Source organism: Rosa rugosa, chromosome 3, assembly GCF_958449725.1.
Source record: "Rosa rugosa chromosome 3, drRosRugo1.1, whole genome shotgun sequence".
Classification (NCBI taxonomy): Eukaryota; Viridiplantae; Streptophyta; class Magnoliopsida; order Rosales; family Rosaceae; genus Rosa; species Rosa rugosa.
Genome location: NC_084822.1, coordinates 23,374,664 through 23,398,524, shown reverse-complemented (window position 1 = coordinate 23,398,524; position 23,861 = coordinate 23,374,664). Strand labels below are relative to the sequence as shown.

The window sequence follows — 23,861 nt, the reverse complement described above, 5'->3', positions numbered from 1 at the left end:
TGAAAGCCAACATCGCCAGTCCACCACTCTGATGACAAAACATGCAGTCATAAACATGTCAAACCATGATGATAATAACTCAAATATTTTGACCCCCATTTCAAATCTAAAGAGGAGCATTCCATAACATAACTGAAATCAAAATCAACATCCAACATGATGGAAAAAGAAATGCTCATTGCATCAATAGCCCAATACTTTCTTTTCTTGAAACATGAGAACCAGACAATAAACAAACTAATGTCTCCTTATTATCCTCCTACAAAATCAGAGTAGTTTGACACCAGCTTCTACCACATTATCAATGACAGCTTTAACCTTACCATGATATTTCTGTTCTCTCTTCAAGTGGACTGATACAGCAGGGATATTCTTGAGCAGCAGGCGCTCCCCTAATATCTTCCCAATCTTTGCAGCAGCAGCAACATCCCTATGCGATTCCAGGCTCTCTCTCAAGGCTTTTTCCTGCGAGCTTGCGGAAGAGGCTACAGTGGCAGTTGGTGAGTGGACTACCTGGGCACTTACATATTTATTTGTAAAGTGCATTTTCAGGACATAAGGCTTCAGAAACTTAGTAATAGTAGGTGGCCTGACAGGTGGAGGAACAACCATCTCTGTTTGCATATAAACCAGATGTTCAAAACATAGAACTTAACAAGAGTTTTATTATCTAAAGTTACATATACTAACATTATACGGATACAGTAAATCTATCAAACAGAACATGAGACTTGAAAAGAGGAGCCAAAATATTACGTGTGGAAACCTATATAAAATTAGACCAATACTAAAATAAGAAAACTGAAGCAACAAGACAGTACTACCATCATATAGAACTTCCATGATGCAGGACTACAAGCAAAGCCAACACCATGAGAAAGGCTACTAAATGAGGCAGCAATCATTCTAAATAAAAGAAATATATATATGTATGTATAATATGAATAAGGAAAAAGATCTTCAACCCTGAAGATGTTATAATTGGCACCTCCACAAAGTATTGAAGACTTCAACCCCCACTATTGTATATGATTAAAATCATTTGACAAGATCCTGTTATTGTACTGAAGTTCCATTTTATTTGTTAAAACCACATCAGCACACATACATTGTCTGCCGAGTTAAAGATGTAAGACTTGTCTTGGGCTATTGGCCAAGCCCCACTCAACTAAGCGTGACCCTCTCATAACACATAAAACCACGAAGGGATTCTAAAGGAACAAGTAGAATATTTGGTTGATTTGGTTTTCCATTTATGACTTGGATGAAAAAAGACCAATACTGTAGTTAAAATAACAGAATTTCATCAATTCAAGTTCCGGATGCCTGCTAATCTAAAACCTCCACATATTTTCAAGTAAATATCACTGGGTTCATACCCAGGAAAATAAAGTGAAACAGTACTCCAAGGTCAAGTTTAACAACCAGTCAGATTTCAGAAACTAACAGAGCCCATTGTTTTCTATCAAATGGAAAAAAACAATCTTTCTTTCTTTCAAGGAGGAAGTGAACAAATTAAACATTTGGGATTCATTCCTAAACATAGCTTGAATGCTCTACTAAGTATACAAGGGGTTGAAATTTCTTACCAGCGAAGAGAGATGCGAGGGCCCTTGATTCCTCCTGGTGAAGATTGCTGTAGAGAAAATGAGAGAGCCGACTAAACTAAAATGAGAGAGCCCTTAATAAAGGTCCCGTGCGGCGTGCGTGAGAGGCCGAGAGAATTCAGAGAAACAATTAATGTCAGGATTTTTGTATTTGAGAAATTCTTAAACCAGCTAAACTAAACGTACCACGCGGCGCTGGAGTAGCCCAATTAAAATTTAGAAAATTTTAAGTATTTTATGAATTTATCCTTAGTGCATCTCTAACAGTATGAATTATTTTGTAGTTAAATATAGCTAAAATTGTGAAATATAGCTATTGATTTAACAATGTTGCTCCAGCAGTAGTAGCTATTTATAAATAATATACTATATTTTATCCAATCATAAACTGACATGTGGACAAAAGAGGAGAGAGGAATATAACTTTTGCTTTAGCTATGCATGATTCTCTAGCTAAATATAGCTAGCCAATTTAGCTAAAACTAAATTTAACTTAGCAATAGCTAGTCTGTTGGAGTTGAATTTTGCTTTAAAAATAGTTATATATAGCTAAAATTTGAATTTAACTAGGTTTCACGAGCAGTGCGGCGGCGCTTCTTGGCTCCGATCTGCAACAGGCGCTCCGGCGTTGCAAGCGGTAAGAGGATAAGGGGTTCATCTCCTTCGTGCGTGCGTTCGGAGACTGGTCTAGTCAGAGAAAAGAGGCGACGTACAGACCTTGTGGTGGTTTTGCAACAGAGATCGGCGTTTGCTTTGGTGGTATCGGGTTTGACGAGGAGGAGATTGGCGTCACGGTTTCGGGACTAGAGGAGGAGCGAGGTCGGAGAATTCTTGCTAGAGATCGGCGGTTGGATTGCCGGCCTCTGGATCGTGCTTGCAGAACCAGTCTAGTGCAACAAGTGTAGTCGCTAGCAGCTTTGGTGGGCGGCGCGATGGTTACCATGGTCTCCTGTCTGGGGAGGCCGCCAGACTGATTAGGCAGTGGCGGGCGGTTCTCGGAAGGGCCAGATTCGGCGGCTGGGTGTGAGGAGCGTAGGGTGTGGGCAGCTGGTTGTAGGCCTCTGCCTTCCTGGGCTGCAGATGCAATCTAGAGAATTGGGCCTAGGTTAGGCCAATTCCCCTATTTTTCTCACACTTGGGTCGGGTTTGGGCTTTTTGGGGGTGGTCTGCCCTACTCTTTGTCCTGCATCTGTTCCTAGAATGTTGCTGTGGGTGTGTTGAATGTTGCGACTTACACCAAAAGGGTCTTAGGCGTCAAGATGTTCAAGACATTGGTTCCATTTTAGAGCAGTGTAGGATTAGGGAGTTTTTAAATTCTGTATTTTCTCTTTCAGCAGTTCCTTTAGGATTTTAGTTTTGAAGTATGGATTTCTTTTGGATTTAGTACTCTTTGTGAGCTTGTATTGTAATATGAGGGGTGCTTGTACCCTTCATGCTTGACCGAGTGAGGTCGTCATGATTTCAAATTTTCAATCAATGGATTAGTCTTCTGTTGCCCTAAAAAAAAATCTAGTCTGTTGGAGATGCCCTTACTTATTAAAATCCCCTTATATACATTATTCACTGATTGAGTCAATCAGTCCTACCAACCACGTGGTATGTTTGCCCTGCGTAATTCTTGGATAAAGAGACAGGTGTAAAGTGGTGAGTGGTCCGTAGAATCCACTTCACGGACGGAGAAGAGAAGTGTTTGTTGGAATATTCCATGGGCCTTTACACATTACAAAATTGGAATGATTCCCTACAAGACAAAAACATCATTCATTTGACCATATATTTCCTCCTCAGCTCATAAACTGACAACAGAGACCAAAACCAGAAGTGACGAAGAAGAAGAAGAAGAAGAGAAATGGATGAGAAGAATGGTCAAGTTGAAGAATCAAGCAAGGCGTGCAGCGACGGCTCCGTCTGTGGCTACGACTCACTTCACCACCTCCTCAGCGCAAATCTCAAACCCCATCTCTTGCAGGTTCCTTCCTCTTCTTTCTTTCTTTTTCGGTATTCCATTTCGATCATCCTTTTCAGTTCATTTTCATTTTCAGGTTTATATGCTATTCCCGATTGTACCCGCCGAGTTGGAGAGAGAGAGAATAGGAATTTCGCTTATTTTGAATTCTAAAATTACATTAGATTGCAATTAATTTCAGTTTTTCTATATGACCCATATTATTAGATCATGAGATTTAACTAAATTTACAGCGTTTCCTTCCCATTATGTAATAAAAAAATAAATTACCTAATCAGGTTCAGTTGAAAGGGAATGTGAATCGTTGAATTATGTTTCATTTCTCTTTTCTGAATTGAATTTCTTCGTACCGATTATAGATTGTTTTGAAATTCTTGCAATATTCTATTAAAGTCGGACATTGGGACTGTTCTATGTTTATTTTATTAGCTCCTACTTGTGGTGCGCAATTTTCGTGGAATGTAGCTAGTGGTTACTTCTTATTATCGTTGATCACCTTCACTTGCAGATAATATATGGTGTCATTTGTTGATTGTGCAATTTAATACTTTTCAGGAAGTCAACCGTATTCTCTTAGGTCTGAATTGTGGCAAGGCACTAGAAACAATTTCTGTCCCGGAATCTGCTAAAGCGCTCTCTTCAGAACATGATTTTGACCTCCAGGTAATTATATGCATTTACTTAACTGTTGCATAATGACCTGCATTACCATGCTCTTGCCAACAGTTCACAATCAAGGCAAGTCTGATAGGAGGGTCCCTGTTAGCACATTTTGATTTGTGTGATAGAGAGTGTTTAATGTGTATGAGTGAGGCAAATGAAAAATCTTTCTGCAACAGAAAAAGTCTTAACTGAAATGATTTTCACTTACATCCTTCCAATGACATATATCATCTTTCATAAAAGCCAGCCCATGATTTTCCAACCTCTGGTCAAAACTACATAGCTATAACTATTTGGTTCCTGAGCTCGCATATAGAGGGGAAATTGTGTCTCAATTAAAATAGAAAGGTATCTTGGACCTTTGAATGGGGGAATTTGGTGAAAAGGAAAGAGGCATTGTTTGGGAAGTAGTTGTAGAGATTTCAAGAAAAAAAAAGAGATCCTTTAGGTCAATAGAAGTAAAAATGGGCTGCAACCAAATGGATGCTATTCTAATGTTTTGATCTGGGAATCTGAGTCCAAGTCCATAGAAACACATTGCAGGGCATCAATTCCTTTTTGCTTTGGGCTGATTTGTGGTGGGTAATTGGCGGTGGTGAAGTTTGCAGAAGAGAGGTGGATTGGGAGAACCTTTTGCCATTAATTTTCACTGTGTATATATTATCACATTATCTTAAATTTTCATTAGGTGTGGTAATTCCTTTCTTCATGCATTGATATGGGCCTTTGGGTTTGAAACTTGAGAAATCCCGGAAGGTGGAGTAATTGATGTCCTTATTTCCTGAGTTAGAGGGTGTTGTGCTCGGTTTGATCTAGACAATGCAGGAGAACACCGTTGGTGGAGTCGTCTGGGTAAACCCTTCTTGACCATTTGATGAAAATCATTGGAGTCCTCAACTTATTCTTTCTTCTGTTATCTAGAAGGCCAAAGGACCTCCTAAGGTAAGGGGGTTTACCTGAAGTATTGTTTATGTGAAGGTAAAATATCTGTGACATGGTTAAGTGGAGAAAACCTGTTGTTTTACTAAGAGAGTGTGAATCATTTGTTTTTACAATGTCCAGTTCGGTCCATGGAAGAAAGGGGGAGTCTAATATGAGTTGGGGAAATCGAGCTGAATGTGTTGTCTTGTATATATCTTTTTGTGGGGATAAGGTAGGGATTGGTGTTGCCATGTTGGGCACATACGCTGTAATGGGTGTCTTCTGGATCATTTGGGTGGATGCGTGGAGAGAAGTAAAAGAATCTCTGAGAATGTGAAAGGGGAGGAGGACGATAGATGGAAAGTTTTGCATCATTTGTACCGGAAACCAGCTGTTTATTAGCTTCACAAATTTGAATTTATTCTGCCTGTACATGTGTTTGTATATTTTAGATCGTTTTTTCTGGTCCAGTTCTTAATCTTTAATGGAGGTCTTATCCATTCCACTGTATCATCTTCTCTATGCTTTTCCTTCTGGTTCGAAAAGAAAAATGTCTGAGTCCTGTGCAATAATGAGAAAGTTCAATCCCGTCCCACCTCTCTCAGCAATTCTATTCAACTAGCTTAGCTAGTTGTCCTTCCTTCTGGGCCATGAGATGCCTCATCTCTTTGAAGACTTTGATGCTATACCTTATCTTCAGTGGTAAGGAGTTTCCAGAAAGATGTGTATTTCTGCTAAGTTTTTCTTGCCTTGCAAAACAAATAGATCTGATTCATATCCCCCAAATATGCTTCACTCCATTTTATTAATTGAAATGTTTTTCTTTAAGCTATAATTAACACAAAATATTTGTACAGAAATGAAGTTTTCTGTTCCTGCAATACCATGCTGCTTTACTTAGTCCCAAGGTCCCACCACAAGTATTAATCTAGAACTTAGCAGTGGCATGCCTGTTTTCGGAATCCATATTGATTTTCCAAATTGTTATGGATACCGTATTTTTTGCTTCCCTTTAACATATTGAGTTTCTTTGTTCCCTTTTGGTTTCATTTACCGTTTTAATGTAATGGACTTTTAATATCTGCGTATATTTCCTATGGTAGGTCCTTAAATCAATGTTTGCTCGGCTGATTTTCTGATTTGTTGATCTGTATACTCTTTCAGGCTTTCTGCTTTCATGCTGACAAAGAGTTGTTGAGGGAACCTCGAATAGTCAGGGTTGGTCTCATTCAAAACTCTATAGCTGTTCCAACTACTGCCCACTTTCTGGACCAGAAGAGGGCTATCTTTGGGAAATTAAAGCCAATAATTGATGCTGCAGCTGTTTCAGGAGTAAACATATTATGCTTGCAGGTTTGCCACTATGCAATGCCCCTCAATTTGATTGACTTTTTACTTGGTATCTGATAAATTTAAGCACGTCCATGTAAATGTTATCCAGGAAGCATGGACAATGCCCTTTGCCTTTTGTACACGGGAGAAGAGGTGGTGTGAATTTGCAGAGCCTGTAGATGGGGAATCAACACAATTTCTCCAGGATCTTGCACGGAAACATAACATGGTCATCATAAGTCCTATTCTTGAGAGGGATGTCAATCATGGGGAGACTCTGTGGAACACTGCTGTCATAATTGGAAATCATGGCAACATAATTGGCAAGCATCGAAAGGTAAATAAATTGGTACATCTCCTGTTCCGTAATATGTGACTTGCATATGTTTCTGTTGAAGGTGTATTGACATTGATAGTGGACAGAACCATATCCCAAGAGTTGGGGACTTCAATGAGAGTACCTATTATATGGAAGGAAATACCGGGCATCCAGTGTTTGAGACTGCTTATGGAAAAATTGCGGTAAATATATGTTACGGAAGGCACCATCCTTTGAATTGGTTGGCATTTGGCTTGAATGGTGCAGAGATTGTCTTCAACCCTTCTGCCACTGTTGGTGAACTCAGTGAACCAATGTGGCCCATTGAGGTTAACTTTTACTATCTCCTTATTTTCATAGATTATTGCTTTGTGATACGTTTTTTGCTTATTTTCATTTCGTAATCACTTTTGTACAATAGACTTTCAGTACATTATGAATAAGGTTATTTCTGCAGCAAATATACCTAAAAAATCCACACACAAGTCACATAACATTGGACTGTTTTGTTCTGTAGGCTCGTAGTGCTGCAATTGCAAATAGTTACTTTGTTGGATCAATCAACCGTGTAGGAACAGAGGTTTTCCCCAATCCATTTACTTCTGGTGATGGCAAGCCGCAACATGCAGACTTTGGTCATTTCTATGGGTCAAGTTATTTTTCTTCCCCAGATGCCTCATGCACCCCTTCTCTATCACGCCATCGTGATGGGTTGTTGATATCAGACATGGACCTCAACCTCTGTAGACAGATAAAAGACAAGTGGGGATTCCGAATGACTGCTCGTTACGAGTTGTATGGTGATCTTCTTGATCGTTATTTGAAGCCAGATTTTGAGCCCCAAGTCATTTCTGATCCCATGTTGCATAAGAAGACTGCATAAGAGTTTAGTCACAGGTTATTGCACCAAAAGCTTGTACAGTGCAAGATGTAGTTCAAATAAATCTATTCGCAACTGTTTCTCCTCAGCTAAGAACGTATGGTTTTTAGATTTGTAGATATAATAATATTCATGCAAAAGAAACGTTTTGTAGATAAATATGTAATCTACACTGAATTGTGCAAGAAAGAAAAGTTATGAAGAATGTGAACCAAGATGTTCATGAGTTATCTTTTAATCCTATTGCGACTAGGAAACGTAGAGCGATTAAACTGGAAGCTATGTGGCTTCATCATCAGGATTTTTCAAACATTGTGAAAACGGCTTGGCTTGCTTTTGCAATAGGAAGTGCCACAGAAAATTTTCTTTCTAAAGTGAATGCTTTTCAAGCTTTAGCAAGAAACTGGAACTTTACTATTTTTGGTAATCTGTTCCATAGAATTAGAGACTTACATTCTCAGATTCAAGATCTTCAGAGCAATTATGCTGTTACTTCTTCTGGTTCTCATCAGACACAAGAGTTTAATTTAATCAACCAACTTGAATCTTTATTTCATGAAGAAGAATTATTTTGGCCTCAGAGGGCCAAAAATAAATGGACACAATTAGGAGACAAGAATAATAAGTTTTTCCAAATGCAGGCTACTATCAAGTGAAAGAAAAACCAAGTTTTACGCCTCAATGATGATCTTAATAACTGGACTAATGATCACGATGAAATCGCCTATATTCTTATAAACTCTTTAAAAAAAAACAATTTACAACATTTGTTCAACATTTCTCTGAAGCTATATCTTTTAATCCTATTGCGACTAGGAAACGTAGAGTGTTTAAACTGGAAGCTATGTGGCTTCATCATTAGGATTTTTCAAACATTGTGAAAACGGCTTGGCTTGCTCCTGCAGTAGGAAGTGCCATAGAAAATTTTCTTTCTAAAGTGAATGCTTTTCAAGCTTTAGCAAGAAACTGGAATTTTACTGTTTTTGGTAATCTGTTCCATAGAATCAGAGACTTACATTCTAGATTCAAGATCTTCAGAGCAATTTTGTTGTTACTTCTTTTGGTTCTCATCAGACACAAGAGTTTAATTTAATAATCAACCAACTTGAATCTTTGTTTCGTGAAGAAGAATTATTTTGGGCTTAGAGGGCCAAAACTAAATGGTCACAATTAGGAGACAAGAATAATAAGTTTTTCCAAATGCAGGCTACTATCAAGCGAAAGAAAAACCAAGTTTTACGCCTCAATGACAATCTTAATAACTAGACTAATGATCACGATGAAATTGCCTCTATTCTTATAAACTCTTTTAAAAAATCGATTTACAACATAATCATCCTTCCTCTAAAGCTTTATCTTCTTTCATGTCTTTCATTCACCCTTGCATTTCTGAGGAAGACAATGGAATGTTAATGGCTCTTTTTTTCTTTAGATGATGTCTTCGAGGCTATTCTAATTTCTAAAAGCGCCTGGACTGGATGGTCTTCCTGCTATCTTTTACCATACTTTCTGGCTTCAGGTTAAGGATCCCTTATATAATATAGTCTCTAACTTTTTTTTTTTTTAATGTTGACTTGTCTCTTATTAATCGAACTAACATTGTTCTTATTCTAAAGTCTGAAAATCCAGAAACTATGCATCATTATCGACCTGTAAGTCTTTGTAATGTTGCTTGCAAAGTCATTACAAAGATTATGATTACTAGACACCGTTATTAGCTAAATGTATTTCTAATAATCAGGATACATGATAATATTCTCATAACGTATGAGTTATTTTCCTCTTTCAACAAGAAAAAAGGTAGGATGGGATCTATGGCTATCAAAATTGATTTGGAAAAGGCTTATGACTTTCTTAACTGGGATTATTTAGTTGCTTGCTTACAAGCTTTTGGTTTTTGCAATCCTTGGATCAATCTTATTATTTCCTTTCTTCTTAATGGTTGCCCTCAAGACAGGGAGACCCGGCCCTCTTTCGCCTTACTTATTTATTATTGCTACAGATTCCTTTATTCGGAAACTCAATGATCTTACTACTAAGTCTAGAACACATGTTTGGTATTTTAACTTTCTACTCATGGTTTCAAAATCTCTAACCTTATATTTGCAGATGATTGTCTTATTTTCGCAAAAGCCTCTCATTCTGCAGCAAAAAAATATTTTGCATACCTTAACGGCTTAACTCTCTTTTCTAAAGCTTCAGGACAACAAATAAATTATCATAGGTCCACAATTTATTTTTCAAATAATATTTCTGCATCCATCAAAAGAGATATTGCTTGCTGTTTAGGTATCCAACATAGATCTTCTATTGGTAGATATTTAGGAGTTTAGAATATAGTCTGCTGGAAGCTCTTAACTTTAATGATCATACAATTAAGATTGAAAAAAAGTTAGCAGTTGGAAAAAAAACATACTCTTTCTAGAGGAGGTAAGTTAATCTTACTTAAATCTAACCTTTCTGGGATGCCTAATCACAATCTTTCCTGCTTTAAGTATCCTCATACTCTTTCTGATAGAATTAATAAAGAGTTCAGGCAGTTCTTCTGGGTTAAGTCACAAGGTCATGTTGATTGGAATCAAGTTTGCCTTCCCAAATCTAAGGGTGGTTTAGGGGTCAGATTACCTAGTGACCTGCCCAATTTAAAACCCTATCAATGTAGTAAGAATAAGTAGAGATCAAAATAAAACGTTATTCCTGCAAAATAAAACGTTAGACAAAAGAAAACAAAGAATATATACATTATTTACGATTTACACAAGAAATGGAATTTTAAGTTTTTATTTTCTAAATTAACAACTAATTATACACAAGTGACACACCAAATCAAATCATAAACCAAATAGATAAATATGAATGGAAGATGTAGAGATGAAATTAACTACTCATTAACACGTTAACAAGGGTGATATTCTTAATTTTCAAATCAAATATATCATAGCAATGAATCGATCAAGAACAGAGATGAACGCATACAAAGTCTTTTTTACTTCCCTTAATTAAATTAACTAGATTAAGCATGCAATTACTAGTGGTAGCTAATCACTAACAAGAACACAATCAACGCATTAAGAACATATGGAAGTTTGATCAATTCAAGCAAAGATAACAAGTTAGAACGCTAATCTTATCATGCAAAACTCATTGTTGATTTACCTAAGGAATTATAGGTTTTCCACTTCGCTTATTAAGACCTAGAATGCTAGCAATCTTAGTATGGATTCAATTACATGTTCATCAATCAAAGTATGCATCCTAAGATCAATTAACAAGTAAACGATAGGTTGAAGCACAAAATCAACAAACATGTTATGACATATTGAAATCGCAAATTTTCAGATTATCAAGAACCCTAAAACATTAACATGCTTCATGGTATTTGGAAATTAAACATCAAAACATACTTTCAATCTCACAAGTAATCAAAACAACCAAATTATCATAACAAAAATTTGTTTTGAACTACAAGTATTGAAAACCAAAAACAAAAGAAAGGTGTTCATGGTTACACTTTTAAATCTTCAAGAATGCAAGAAGCTTCAAAAGGTGGTGGAGGTAGACGGCAAGGATACTTGGAATGGAGGATGATCAGGGCTATGGAAGAAGATGATGCTCACATCTTCAATGCTTGAACTTTGGAAGAATGCCGAAACTTGAGAGAAGAAAGGGGAAGCATTTAGGATTTGGTGGTGGTGCAAAACGTCTCACAAACCTCCCTTTATATAGTGCACGGCATGCTAGGGTATCCTAGATATTCTCTACTTCAATTATGTTATTCAACCAATCAAAATATTGGGTGAGAAGTAGAGAACAATCTTGAATCTTCATCAATATCTTCTTTGCTGAAATGTTCATGTATATTCCCTCAATTTGGTCTTCATTCAACTCGTATGCAATCGGGAAACCTAAATCAATATTTATTCTCTTTTATTTTCTTCTCCATAATTCAAACGAAGTAGATATTCTCTAAAACTCTCCCAAATTAGACTTTGCCGAAATCTTCTTGAATATTCCTCTTATTTTACACGGCAAAAAGCAATAATTATGGGAACTCCTCCAAGACGTCAAGATGCTTCTAGACACTCACATGCAAGTCACATGCTTCAATCTTTGGGTCAGACTTCTCAACTTGGACAATTACGAAGCCCCATCTTCATATGTGACGCCATTCTTAGTCTTCTAGAACATTCTTGCACAATCTTGAGTCATCTTGAAGCCACAACATCTCCTAGCCTTCCTAGATATCCTAGTATCATCAGGACTCCTAATGCAAACAGGTCTCCTGGTCCAATTAGGACTCTTCATTCCCAAGATGTTCTGGAACCTTCCTGAGCTCTCCTTGTGCAACAGGGACTCCTAGTAATGTTAGGTTTTCTTTTCCCAGTAGGAATGGGTTTCCTTGGCTAACTGGGATTCTATCATTTCTCATTTCTGCATTCATTTCTACGAGCTCATTCCTAGTTGACTCAGGATTCATACTTCAACTGGGATTCCTTCTCTTAGTAGGATTGAAAAAACTTCATTTCTCCATTTCTTGTCATTTCTGCGCTACTTACTCCTTGCCTTCCATTTATAGACTCAAAAGTACTAAAAACAAAAAATAAGTTAGAAATGATAATGTTAAGGAAATATCCAAGTAAAATGTAGAGAGAATAACATTAAAAACATAGCAAATATTGCTCTCATTACCTAGTCATTTTAATAAAGCTGCCTTAGCCAAGTTAGGTTGGAAAATCTTAACTCAACCTCATAATTGGTAGGTTCAGTTAGTTACTAGAAAGTACTTGAAGCATCATCATTTTTTAACAGTGTAGAAAAAATCCTCAGATTCCTTAGCATGGAAATGTATTCTAAATGCTAGAGACTTACTTTCTCAAGGATTTAGATGGTTAGTGGGGGATGGCCACACTATTTTGTTTTGGTGTTTTAACTGGGTGTTTCCTTTTCCTTTATTTTTACTTTTGCCAAAACAGCGATGATCTCATTTTAGAATCTTACAGTGGCACATTTTATTATTCATAATACTTGGGATATTACTACTTCAGAATTTGTTGCCTCAGGATGTTGTTCAACAAATTTTAGCAATTCATATCCCTGTTCATCCTACACCTGATAGTTTTATTTGGGGACCTTCATCCTCAGGGGAGTTTTCCATTAAGTATACCTCTTAGATCCAATCTCAGCAGTTCCTCCCTATTCCAGAACTTCAATATTTAGTTGTGGAAGTTAAACATTTCACCTAAGGTTAAAATTTTTGCTTGGTCCTTAATTAGAAATGCTCTAAAAACTCGAGATCTACTTTCTTCATATAATCATAATATTCACCCACAGTGTTCATTTTGTTTGAATGCGTTAGAAACTATGGATCATCTCTTTATGCATTGTCCTTTTGCTAATCAAGTTTGGTCTTCTATTCCATCTCCTAATCCCTTGTCTTGGAATAGTTCTTTTTTGTCTTGGATTCAACATATTAGTAACACTCCATCCTCTGCTGAGTCTTTTGCTTCAATTTTCTATACGACTTGGGCTATTTGGAACTGCATAAATAAATTAATCTTTAAGCATCTTGAACTTTCTCATGTTTCTTGTGTGTTTCAAGCTTTTATGTTCAGTTCTAGTTATCTTAAGGCCAATCCCAGAATTTCTCAGCAAAGGTTTCAAAAAAATTTCATATCAACTGGCAACCTCCTAATGCTAATCAAGTTAAGTTGAATTTTGATGGTTCTATCAGGAATAGTTTGGCTACTATTGACTTTTGTAATCAGAAATAAGGATGGTAAACCTATGTTTGCAGCTAATAGACAGATTGGAAATACTAATATCCTTGTGGCGGGGGCAACGACCATACGAGATGGTTTACACACTGCTCTTCTCCATCAGCATCCCAATGTCATCGTGGAAGGTGTCTCTAAGCTTTTAATGGACTGTGTTCAAGGCAGATGCCAGATTTCTTGGAGGATTAGGACATTGATTAATGACATCAAGTCCATCGCTCTTTCGTTTCAGTCAATTATTTTTTGACACATTTATCATGAAGCCAATTTCGTACCAGATTGCTTAGCTTTGGCAGCTCATAATTCTAATAATCTCTATGTCTGATTCTTTTGTTCACCCCTTTCAGTGTCCCCAGCGTTCCACTTGGATCAGCTAGGAGGGGGTGTTGGTAGAGGTTTTGTTCTTTAGTTATTGCTTGTTTTTCTTTCATAAAAAAAAGTGTCCTTGAGTTTCGATTGAAACATGTGTTCAATTCAATAAACATCATGCACGTGAGGACCAGGCACAAGTCTTCTTGCTCTTCATTTGCTTGCTCTTGATTTTGCTTCCGAGTATGACCAATTTGATATTGTTTTTGAGGTAAATGCTATTTCTGAACTCGAAAAAATAAAAATTGTTCGATTTTAACCCTAAAGATAGGGCTATCAATTCAGACACGATCTAGTAATACGACTCAAAATCCGTACAAAACATAACGGGTTGAGCCTGCACAATTAAAAAAGGGGTCATTTGCATGTCAACGCACCAAGACTCATTTAGTAAACAAGTCATTTGCATGTCAACCAGCTAACATGAAATGAACCTTGTAATATGTTTATCAAAAGGATTGAGGGAAATTCAAATAAGTAATATTTTAAATATTTAGGTGTTTAATGTCTTAAATGAGGGGTGAGGCTGTAATGATGACCATTATAATGAAGACTTTCTAATCAACCGTTAGATGTTTAGATATTCATGAGTAAATCATTATGTAAATTTTCAACCAAATTAAAAATTGTTAAGGGACCGAACTAGATCAAATCAATGGACAAACCAAATATATCAAATCTGAACTTTTCATGTTCATAAATGATAAATCACGATAATGAATGCCTTAACTAATTTCAATTTAGTTGAAAATTTGCAGAAATGATTTACTCATGAATATCTAAACATCTAACGGTTGATTTGTCGAAATGTGATAAAAAAATGGGGCTCACAACCGTTGATTAGAAAGTCCTCATTGTAATGATCTCATTAGAGCCTCTCCCATTAAATGAGTTAGGTGGTTAAGTTATGCACTATTATTCAAAATTTCAGTCATATTTTTGAATTAAATGTCTTAAGGCCTTGTTTGGTTCACGGAATAGAAGACTTAGGAACGGAAATTTTTTCCTTTCCTTTGTTTAGTGTGCACAAGGGAAGGAACAACTTTCTTTTAAGAAGGAAAAATACAAGGGAAAATGAATCTTCTCATCATCCAAAGGATTCATTATCCTTGTTGAAAATTGTTATTGACAATTTTATTTGAAAAGTTTATGATTTGTGTAACTATATCTATACTATTATTATTATTATTATTATTTTTTTTTTTTTGAAAAGGGGTTTGGAACCCAGCCTAACTATATCTATACTATTATTAAGAGAAGAGAGCTTGCTCTCCAAAACTGAAAAATTTGACGAATGTAACCCTTTAATATTAAAAAACTTTGAAAAATGAAATAACCAATAAGGACAATAATGTCAATTTAAAGAATAAAAAATAAATTAAATTCCTTAAAATAAAATAAATAGTAGTTATTGTTGTAGAAAACTGCTTTAATTAAGAAACTACCCACTTCCTTACCCAAAAAAAAAAAAAAAACACCCACACACATAGAGTGTGGGCACATGCTAGTATTTTAATATATGAGGATATAAATGAAATATTGATATGATTTAGTTTCATTTCCTTACACAAACGGACAAACCAAACAATCAAACGGAAACAAACCTATCTTTTCCCAATACTTTCCTAATGATTCCAAAAAGCAAAAAGGAAAATTAGTAAGAAGTTTGTTTTCCTTTTCCATGGGATTCCCTCATGAATTGATTTTCTTTCCGCAAACTAAACGAGGCCTAAATGGGTCAAGTAGTGACCGGTTTATATGATTTAAATGGTCATCGAAAGAACTCAAACTTGAAACAACCTGTTTATTTATTTATTTATTTTTTTAAGAAAAAGGGCGGTGCGGCAGCCCTCAAGCCTTAAATAAAGACACTGTCGAATACAAGGAAGGGAAAATAGGTTGGCACGAAGAAGCCAACTCATTCACGGATCATTTACCGAGCCCTGAAGCCACTTAGGTAACGGCACCTTATCCCAAGTTTGGGCACGGCGTCTGCTGGCCACACTGCCCGTTTACAAATTTCACAGACGGACACAAACAAACAAACGCGCTTGGTTTTCACTCTCATCCAAACTTTCCAACCACCCACACCTCTCTCTCTTCTTCTTCAATGGCTTCCATCTCTGCTCCAACCCCAGCTCCTCCCAGCCTTACCTTTCCCAACCCCAAATCCTACCCCTCCTCCGCTTCGAAAACCCCATTGTACCCTTCCTCTTCCTCTAGATTTTCCCTCTGCCGGTGCCGGAACCCTTCCTCCTCCGACGACTCAGTCCAGTGGAGATGGGACTCTGCGCTCCAGGACCTCGTCAAAAACGCCATGAAACGACTCGATTTCCAAGGAGGCGCTACTGCTAGCAAGGCCGACGAGGAGGAGCCTGACTGGGATTGGGATCGCTGGCGTCAGCATTTCCTCGAGGTCGAAGACCAAGAGCGCCTCGTCTCACTTCTCAAGGTCCCGCTTTAACTCATTCCTTCCTTCCTTTTTTTTTTACATGTATATATCATATAAAAAGGAGGGTCACGTCAAATTTGTGTTTGAACAGTCACAGTTGGGTCGAGCTGTAAATGTAGAGGATTTTGAGGATGCTGCTAGGCTCAAGGTTGGCATTGCTGCCGCCTCCACAAACGACGTCGTCGGCTCAGTCATTTCTCGTCTCAATGTCTCTCTCATATCTTTCCACTTTGTTTGTTTGTTTCTGACTCTCGTTGTTCATCATAAAACCTTTGCCTAACATTCCATGCAATTTCAATTTTTATATTTTCAGAGAGCTATACAGGACGAGCGTTACCAGGAAGCAGCATTTTTCCGGGATAATGCCAGTGCTGGATTGGTGAGAGACTTTCTAATTTACTTATGCCATTTAACCGTGCTTGTTTCGACTGCTATTGGTTTGATTGTGTGTGGGCTACTTCTTTTAGGTGGGTTGGTGGGCTGGCATCTCTAAGGATAAGAAGGACCCTCACGGCCTAATTATACGAGTGACTGCAGAGCATGGACGATATGTCGCAAGGAGTTATAGTCCCCGGTAAGTTCATTCTCTAAGGATTTGCAGCCCTAGCTTCTCAACCAAGAATAAGTTTCCTAATTAAGAGTTTTATACTTGTCGGACTAATGGTTAACCAACAAATAGAAAACGAGGACCGTAGATAGGGAAGACAAACAATTGATGCCTATTAACATAGGAGGGTCCAACCGAATATGAGATTGTCGTTTTTGGCTAATAACCAATTAAGAGATTAACAGAATGAATTTTCTGCATTACCTTTATGCTACTATGTACTGTTTATGTGGGATTCTACCTCTTCAGCCATGTTCAATGTCAGTCTGTTTGAGCTGCTTTTTATCTATGCTTCACAAAAAAAAAAAAAAAATGGACATGCACTGAATTAGATATGGTAGTAGCAGATATTGCGTGGTAGGTAACCACTACAGAAAAGCGTACAGAAAGAATTTACTTCCAACTAGTGTACCATAACCCAAGTCAAAATGACACATTTTTCGGTACTCTTTTCATCAGTCAACACTTAAATGCTAAACAACTTCATATGACTTATATGTCCTTCAACCAGGGTCCATATATGTGTTTCTCTTTCTTTCTGGTTGACAGTGTCTTTTCTTAAATGATACTATAGATATTGAGAATTATGAATAATAATTACCATTCACTTTAAAAAATGAACCTTTATAAAGGAAGAACTACATGAGAACCTATTCATATGGATATCAGTGTGTAATTATCTACCAAAGCTTTCACTTGGGGCTTATGGGAAAGTTTCAAAACTTGTTGGTCAAACTATAATCTGTTGTCAGCAAATAGATTTGATCTTACAAGATTGTTTATTGTGTCATATTTGACGTTTGATTTGCTAAGGGTCCTCTATCGTGTACATTAGGATTTGTATGTCAGTTGATTTCTCTGTTATTGACATTCTGTAGGATACTTGTCTTTTCTGCCAATGATGTCTTTTTTATGCATTTTCATCTTCTCTCAGGCAGCTTGCTACAGCTGCAGCTGGTGTTCCACTGTTTGAGATCTTTTTAACAGTGAATAAAAAGGGTGAATACAAACAACAGGTATCATCCATTTTTCTTCTTTTTTTGGTAGTATTGTAGTTTTATCTACTGTAACGATCACAAATTTTCTAGTACTTGGGATCATTTTGAATCCTAATTGGCATTTCTGCAAATTTTCTTATTAACAAAAATTGAATGGCTACAATAAACCGAGGAAAAAAAAGTAAAACAGCACATGCATATCCTGAGCATGAGCAAATCTTGTTGGACGCATGGTGACAAAACAACGTAGGGAAACAATGCAGAGGATCAAAAACTATCCAGAGATTCCTTAAGTTTTATGGATACTATTGAATGGCTGAATGCTAAGAGCAACCTTAAATTTCAAAGCTCGTCCTTCAGAATGTTAAATTTAGAGTTTATTTAGGGAAGATTCCTGAAGAGTTCTTCAACCAGAAGAGATCTATGGAAAACCATTGTTCTTTCCTCCTGATGTTGGTTAAACTGACTGTTTACCAGCTTTGGCCAGTTAGTAAGTAAATGAGGTATTGGTAGATTAGCTAGCCTGGTCAACCTTTTAGTCCAAGTTGGTTTTGTAGATGATGGTATTTGCTGAAGAATAGAAAACATTTAATTATCTGGCATAACATTGAACTCAGTTCCACAAATGAAATTTCTTGAAGTGAATCATTTTAATAATTAGTACAGTATCAACTTTCCTGGTCAGAGATTCCTAATTCAAATATATATTTCTGGGAAGAGGTTTGTTGTTAGCATTGATTCACTGAATGCATCATTTGCAAGAAAAAATCTTCATGGTTGGAACTGTATGATCATCACTGGATATACTTCTATTCTCGTTTCATTATGTTTGACATCCATTTCTTGTTTTGACTGCAAGCCTCTCCTTTTATATAGTTTTGACATTTTAGTCAAATAATCCTTCTATACTTTGCACACAGTTCGAACTCTTGCAAATGGATCTTCCCAAGTTTTTCGCACATGTACATCTATCTTTATATGGAGCCCCTTTTAAGGACTTCCCTTTCCATACTCTACATAGAAGAATATGGCAATTATAGTACTTGATATTTTCTTAATGCCATAATTTCAGGCTGTGTACTTAAAGCGGGGAGGAGTATTTCCAGATTCTCCACAAGTTAGCTCCAAAGCAATGGACACCACTACCACCTTGAATCCTTTAGATTCAACTGAAGAAAAAAGCGATCTATTTCTTGGAGGTAGTGACGATACTGAAGATGGTGATGATATGGATGATGATTTGGATCTTTCTGAGGGACTCTCTGGATTTCAGAGCATCTTGAGGGATATGATTCCTAATGTGAAGGTCAAGGTTTTGAAAGTGACGTCACCAGGAAAGGTAGATCGGGATCTAATATCTAAAGTGATTGAGCAGATCATTGAGGAAGATGATGAAGATAAGGATAATGAAATCGAGAATTCAGAAGCTGAAGATGAGGATGAGGACGAGGACGAAGACGAAGACGAAGAAAAGGTTGAAGGTGATCAAGAGACAGATGTGATTGAACTGGATGCTGATCCTGCAATTATTCAAAATGCTGAGAGACAAGAAATTGCAGTTAAAGTTGTTTTTGGTGGTCTTGGGCAGAAAATATCTAACATCCCACCTAGTAAAAATTTGCTCCGAGTCCCTGCTAAAATAGAGAAGAAGGGGCGTTTATCCTTTTCTTTTACTGTTGAGAAAGATATTAATCAACAGGATTCTCGTGACAAGGAACAAAGTTCGGGAGATAAAAAAGCTAAAGTTGGAGGTCAACGTAGCATTGACAATGTGATGTTTGATCTTGCTAAGTTCATTGGAAAAGAGAAGATACCATTGAAGGTTGGCTTAATTATCATTGTAGAATGGGAACAACCTGTGACTTAGCAAATATCCCTTACTGCTTGATATGTAATCTTAACTTTTACTCTTTAGGTACTCAAAGATGTTGGTGAGTTGATAAATCTCGCTCTCAGTCAGGTTCATAATCATCAGCCATTGTCAGGATCCACTACTTTCAATCGCATTGAAATGCCCGTGTCTCAAGATCCATTAAATGGTGAGTTAGTACAAAGTTTTTACTTTCTTTTTGTGTCACCTATTTGATGCTATAAACATAAGGAAAATATGTGCACAAAGCTGTTTCCTCATTTTCACAACGCTCTTCCTAAAATCATATCCTGCCATTTCCCACCACGAAGTGATGACTCGAAGAAAAAAGAATCCATACCCTGAGAAATAGAGAAATTCTGTGGGGTTTTTACCATCAAGGTCATTCGACGGGATATTCCCATTCAGACCAGGTTTAAATGGTCTGCTTGGAAAGTGTTTCCGATTCCGTTTCTGGTTTTTATTTTTTATTTTTTTTTCTTTTACTGTAAAAAGTTACGGTAAGCGGTAACTGTTTGCAAGTTTCTTTATAGTTTTCAACTTCTCAACAGTTTAAACAAATATGAAATAATTTTCTTCGTGCATGTATTATGTCCAGTGGTATGTTTGTAACTTGAGCCAGATAAAAGAGAGCTGGAAACCGGTCAATTTATGGTTTAAAGAAAGTTCTTGAAATGCAGTAACTTAGTGTGGGATTGCTGCAACTTGAAATGCAGTAACCTGGTCAACATTATTGGTAGTCTTTCTTAAAAAAAATAAAAATAAAAAAAATTTCTGGGCAGCAACTTGAGCTCCTGCATCTGTTCTCAATTAGAATCTCCACAATTATTTCTGAAGGATCTCCTCATTCTCTTAACCAAACTTCCCATCTTTAAATCGTTCTTTGGTTCATTCTAGTTTAAACATCCTATCTAATCGAGTGGTTTTACCCCTGTTGATGCAGTATAATCACTGCCTAGGCACCAGGATCAACAAACTCTAAGGTATAGGGCTTTAACACACAGGTTTGTAGGGTAGAAAGTGAAAGCTAAGAACTAGGATTCCCTCCCAGGTTTCTCACTCACACACAAGGCTTCACACCAACACTCCAATCTCTGGAAAACTCAGAAACACTCTGAAATTTTTATTCATCACGACATATCTGGCCACTTGGCACGTACACTTATTTATATTTGAGCAGATAGCTCATATTAACTAGCATTAAAGACTCTTTCATAGCTAGGGCTGTTACACTTCACAAAACTGAAGCATAAAAGACCTAATAAAGGAATTTAAACTCCTAACTGAAACTGAAATAATAAAGAAACCTTAAAATTCCACACTGGAACTGACCCAAACTGAAACTGAAAGACACCTGCCTAGAGACTTCTAGAATGAAAGCAATTAATCAAACCATATGGAAAGGGAATGACTAGCTGCTCTCCTTTTCCATTTCTTTCGCTCATAAACCTTAAAAGGTTTGGCTATGATGTCCTCATCACCTGTTCAATATATGGTCTTTGGAGCTTTATGTGTCTTTTGCTTCTCATCTTATATTTTTGTTAATAGAAGCTTGTCAATTTGCTCTGAATTCAGTGCATCTTGGGCTCTTCACCTTGACCAGTTTGTCATCTTGTTTATAGTGTGTATATTTTGGATGCTATATATACAGTACATTCTAATGGTTGATCATCCTGCTTGTTTCTAGAATACTGAAATGCATTTGCTTTATTCTATGCCAGACCTTTAAGTCCCACCCTTACATTGAATGTATATATCAGGACTATACATTGAATTAACGAAACAAATTTCTCTTTGATGCTATATATACAGTACATTCTAATGGTTGATCATCCTGCTTGTTTCTTGAATACTGAAATGCATTTGCTTTATTCTATGCCAGACCTTTTAAGTCCACCCTTACATTGAATGTATATATCAGGACTATACATTGGTGCACATGGGCTCTACACCTCAGAAGTTATTCACCTGAGACGTAAGTTTGGCCAATGGAAAGAAGACAATGGGACTAAGGAACCCTCAAACCTCGAGTTTTATGAATATGTGGAAGCCTTAAAACTTACTGGGGATCCTTATGTACCAGCTGGCCAGGTAATTTTCAAGATGTTATAAGTGTCTAGCTTCATAAAATATTGTTGAAATAAACATCATGGGTGGTTTATGAAGGATCTGCTAGTAGTTATTTGCTCCTTTATATTGTTTCCGAATCATGTAATTAAGACTAGGGAACCCAAACTAGATCTTCAAAGTACCTACCTGAACTTTGCTATGAACAACTAGTTACTTAGTTTCTGTCAAAACATGGAGATCTCATCAATTTGTTTCTTCAGGTGGCATTCCGTGCTAAGATTGGGAAAAGATATCAGCTTCCTCATAAAGGGATCATACCAGAAGAGTTTGGAGTGGTATATTCTTAATTGGTTGGAGTGAATTGTCATACTATTACATTTTCCTTTTTCTTTTCATTGAAGAGTGTTTCTGGTTTTTTTGGAAACTCAGGTTGCTCGATATAAAGGACAGGGGAGGCTTGCTGAGCCAGGGTTTCGTAATCCTCGATGGGTCGATGGTGAACTTGTTATTCTTGATGGAAAGGTCTTACACTTTTCTTTTGCCAATTTAGTTTTCTTGGTAATCTGGATCAGTATTTTATTCACCATCTCCAGAATGGATAGTCACTGAGATATACCTTTATTGAAATGTTGCAGTACATTAAAGGAGGACCTGTTGTTGGGTTTGTTTATTGGGCCCCAGAGTATCATTTCTTGGTGTTCTTTAATCGACTGAGGCTTCAAGGCTAGGTTCATTGTACATAATGCTCCAGGTTGTTGACATCTTTTCTTCGCAATTTTGTAGGGTAAGTTCCTTCGCATTTGAAAAAAGTATGTGCAATAATTTACCTATAGATTTTTTGGTGTAATCTTGCGAAGTGTTATCCTCCGCACATAGTTGTACACAAGTTGTTTAGGAATGTGATCCAATGGCTCTTCTTAAAGTTGATTTGGTAAATTACACCAGCAATCCTTTTGCTAGAAATGATCATTATAGCTTGAGTCACTGAACTTTTGGATACTTGATGGTGTATAACATAAGGTAGGTGCTAAAGATGCTTATAGTGGGGTTTTAAATATCATAAATTTCAAGTAAAGAAGCAAATGTTCTGTTTCTATGCAGTGAAATTAGAAAAATAGAGAATAAGGCTTTGAGTGTCATTAAGTAAAGGGAGGGGTAGAGGGTAAATGGAGATCTGTGCTTCTTCTGTGGATATCTGTTCTTGCCCGGTCCATAAAAATACTAGAAGGTTGTTAGTAGGAATGGTGAGGCCCATAGTTTGCTCCCTTGTGGTCTGGGGTTTGAACCCCAGGATGGTACATATGTAGCTATTTGCTAGTGTTCCTGTCTCCTAAGATTGTAGGGTTCAAACAGAAAGAGCAAATTCAATCATCAGTACGTTTTCCTTTGTGTGGCCATGACTTACTGATAGAGGTTTTGTTTGTCCTTGTTGTGCAGTTTAGATATGGATTACATCTACAGAGGGCTACATATCCAATGTTTACTCAACTGACTGGTGCACATGCAAGCATGCCTGACTCAGAACAATTACCGAAGCTATGAACTGGAATAGAGTAGATAATTGCCTTCTTTGATCCTGTTTCTGGAAAGTCGTTTTCTGTCATTGTATGTGTCTAACCTCTGTCGTACTATCAGTGTTTTGTCTTAATTATTATACACTTATGTAATGCTTGTGTGCAGTCTTTCTTCTAGCATTGCTTTAGTAGGTATAATTTAGAGATGCTATTAGGTCTTGATATAAATTTTAACCGATATATGTGATGGTTTTATTCTTGTATATATTAGGTGGGCATACTCAGATGTAAATTATTAGAAACCAAGTGCGGGATAATCAACACAATTATTTTAGTGGGATTATTCTTTTACATTCTTTTAATGGGATTTCTGGCTTTCTCTGTTACCTATATGATTACCATTATGTCCATATTTCAGTATCTTGTGCACGAAGTTTATACTATATCAGAATCTGGAACAAAAGTGGTGATATTAAACAAAAAGCCGAATTGATTTGATTAAGACCATTTCCATTCAAG

At 36.9% G+C, this 23,861-nt stretch overlaps 3 protein-coding genes across 4 annotated transcripts; 2 read left to right on the top strand and 1 right to left on the bottom strand.

Annotated features, from left to right (window-relative positions):
* Window positions 1–157: 157 nt before the first annotated feature.
* On the bottom strand, window positions 158–1,729 carry LOC133738872 (uncharacterized). The gene is made up of 2 exons (XM_062166544.1): window positions 1,590–1,729; window positions 158–614 (listed from the first exon to the last, which is right to left on the bottom strand). The coding sequence occupies exon 2, from the start codon at window positions 610–612 to the stop codon at window positions 268–270; it is 345 nt and encodes a 114-aa protein (XP_062022528.1). The 5' UTR covers window positions 613–614; window positions 1,590–1,729; the 3' UTR covers window positions 158–267.
* Window positions 1,730–3,360: 1,631 nt separating this feature from the next.
* On the top strand, window positions 3,361–7,916 carry LOC133739738 (beta-ureidopropionase). The gene is made up of 6 exons (XM_062167530.1): window positions 3,361–3,576; window positions 4,129–4,236; window positions 6,322–6,510; window positions 6,599–6,826; window positions 6,913–7,137; window positions 7,326–7,916. The coding sequence occupies exons 1-6, from the start codon at window positions 3,457–3,459 to the stop codon at window positions 7,689–7,691; spliced, it is 1,236 nt and encodes a 411-aa protein (XP_062023514.1). The 5' UTR covers window positions 3,361–3,456; the 3' UTR covers window positions 7,692–7,916.
* A 7,791-nt stretch (window positions 7,917–15,707) lies between these two features.
* LOC133738102 (protein EXECUTER 1, chloroplastic) lies at window positions 15,708–23,704 on the top strand. 2 transcript variants are annotated; one of them, XM_062165548.1, is made up of 12 exons: window positions 15,708–16,283; window positions 16,375–16,491; window positions 16,597–16,662; window positions 16,751–16,857; window positions 17,825–17,906; window positions 18,961–19,710; window positions 19,804–19,927; window positions 21,680–21,849; window positions 22,089–22,163; window positions 22,258–22,350; window positions 22,464–22,612; window positions 23,271–23,704. In XM_062165548.1, exons 1-11 carry the CDS (start codon window positions 15,942–15,944, stop codon window positions 22,554–22,556), a joined length of 2,019 nt encoding a protein of 672 aa, XP_062021532.1. In that variant the 5' UTR covers window positions 15,708–15,941; the 3' UTR covers window positions 22,557–22,612; window positions 23,271–23,704. The 2 variants fall into 2 exon arrangements, with proteins under 2 accessions (XP_062021532.1, XP_062021531.1); XM_062165547.1 differs by having other exon boundaries at window positions 15,709–16,283; window positions 23,266–23,704.
* Window positions 23,705–23,861: the final 157 nt, after the last annotated feature.

Coding starts and splice junctions, on each gene's coding strand:
- LOC133738872 (XM_062166544.1), bottom strand. CDS start 612: ATGGTTGTTCCTCCACCTGTCAGGCCACCTACTATTACTAAGTTTCTG.
- LOC133739738 (XM_062167530.1), top strand. CDS start 3,457: ATGGATGAGAAGAATGGTCAAGTTGAAGAATCAAGCAAGGCGTGCAGC. Junction 3,577..4,128: donor TCAAACCCCATCTCTTGCAG/GTTCCTTCCTCT, acceptor AATACTTTTCAG/GAAGTCAACCGTATTCTCTT. Junction 7,138..7,325: donor AACCAATGTGGCCCATTGAG/GTTAACTTTTAC, acceptor TTTGTTCTGTAG/GCTCGTAGTGCTGCAATTGC.
- LOC133738102 (XM_062165548.1), top strand. CDS start 15,942: ATGGCTTCCATCTCTGCTCCAACCCCAGCTCCTCCCAGCCTTACCTTT. Junction 16,663..16,750: donor ATAATGCCAGTGCTGGATTG/GTGAGAGACTTT, acceptor TACTTCTTTTAG/GTGGGTTGGTGGGCTGGCAT. Junction 17,907..18,960: donor AGGGTGAATACAAACAACAG/GTATCATCCATT, acceptor CCATAATTTCAG/GCTGTGTACTTAAAGCGGGG.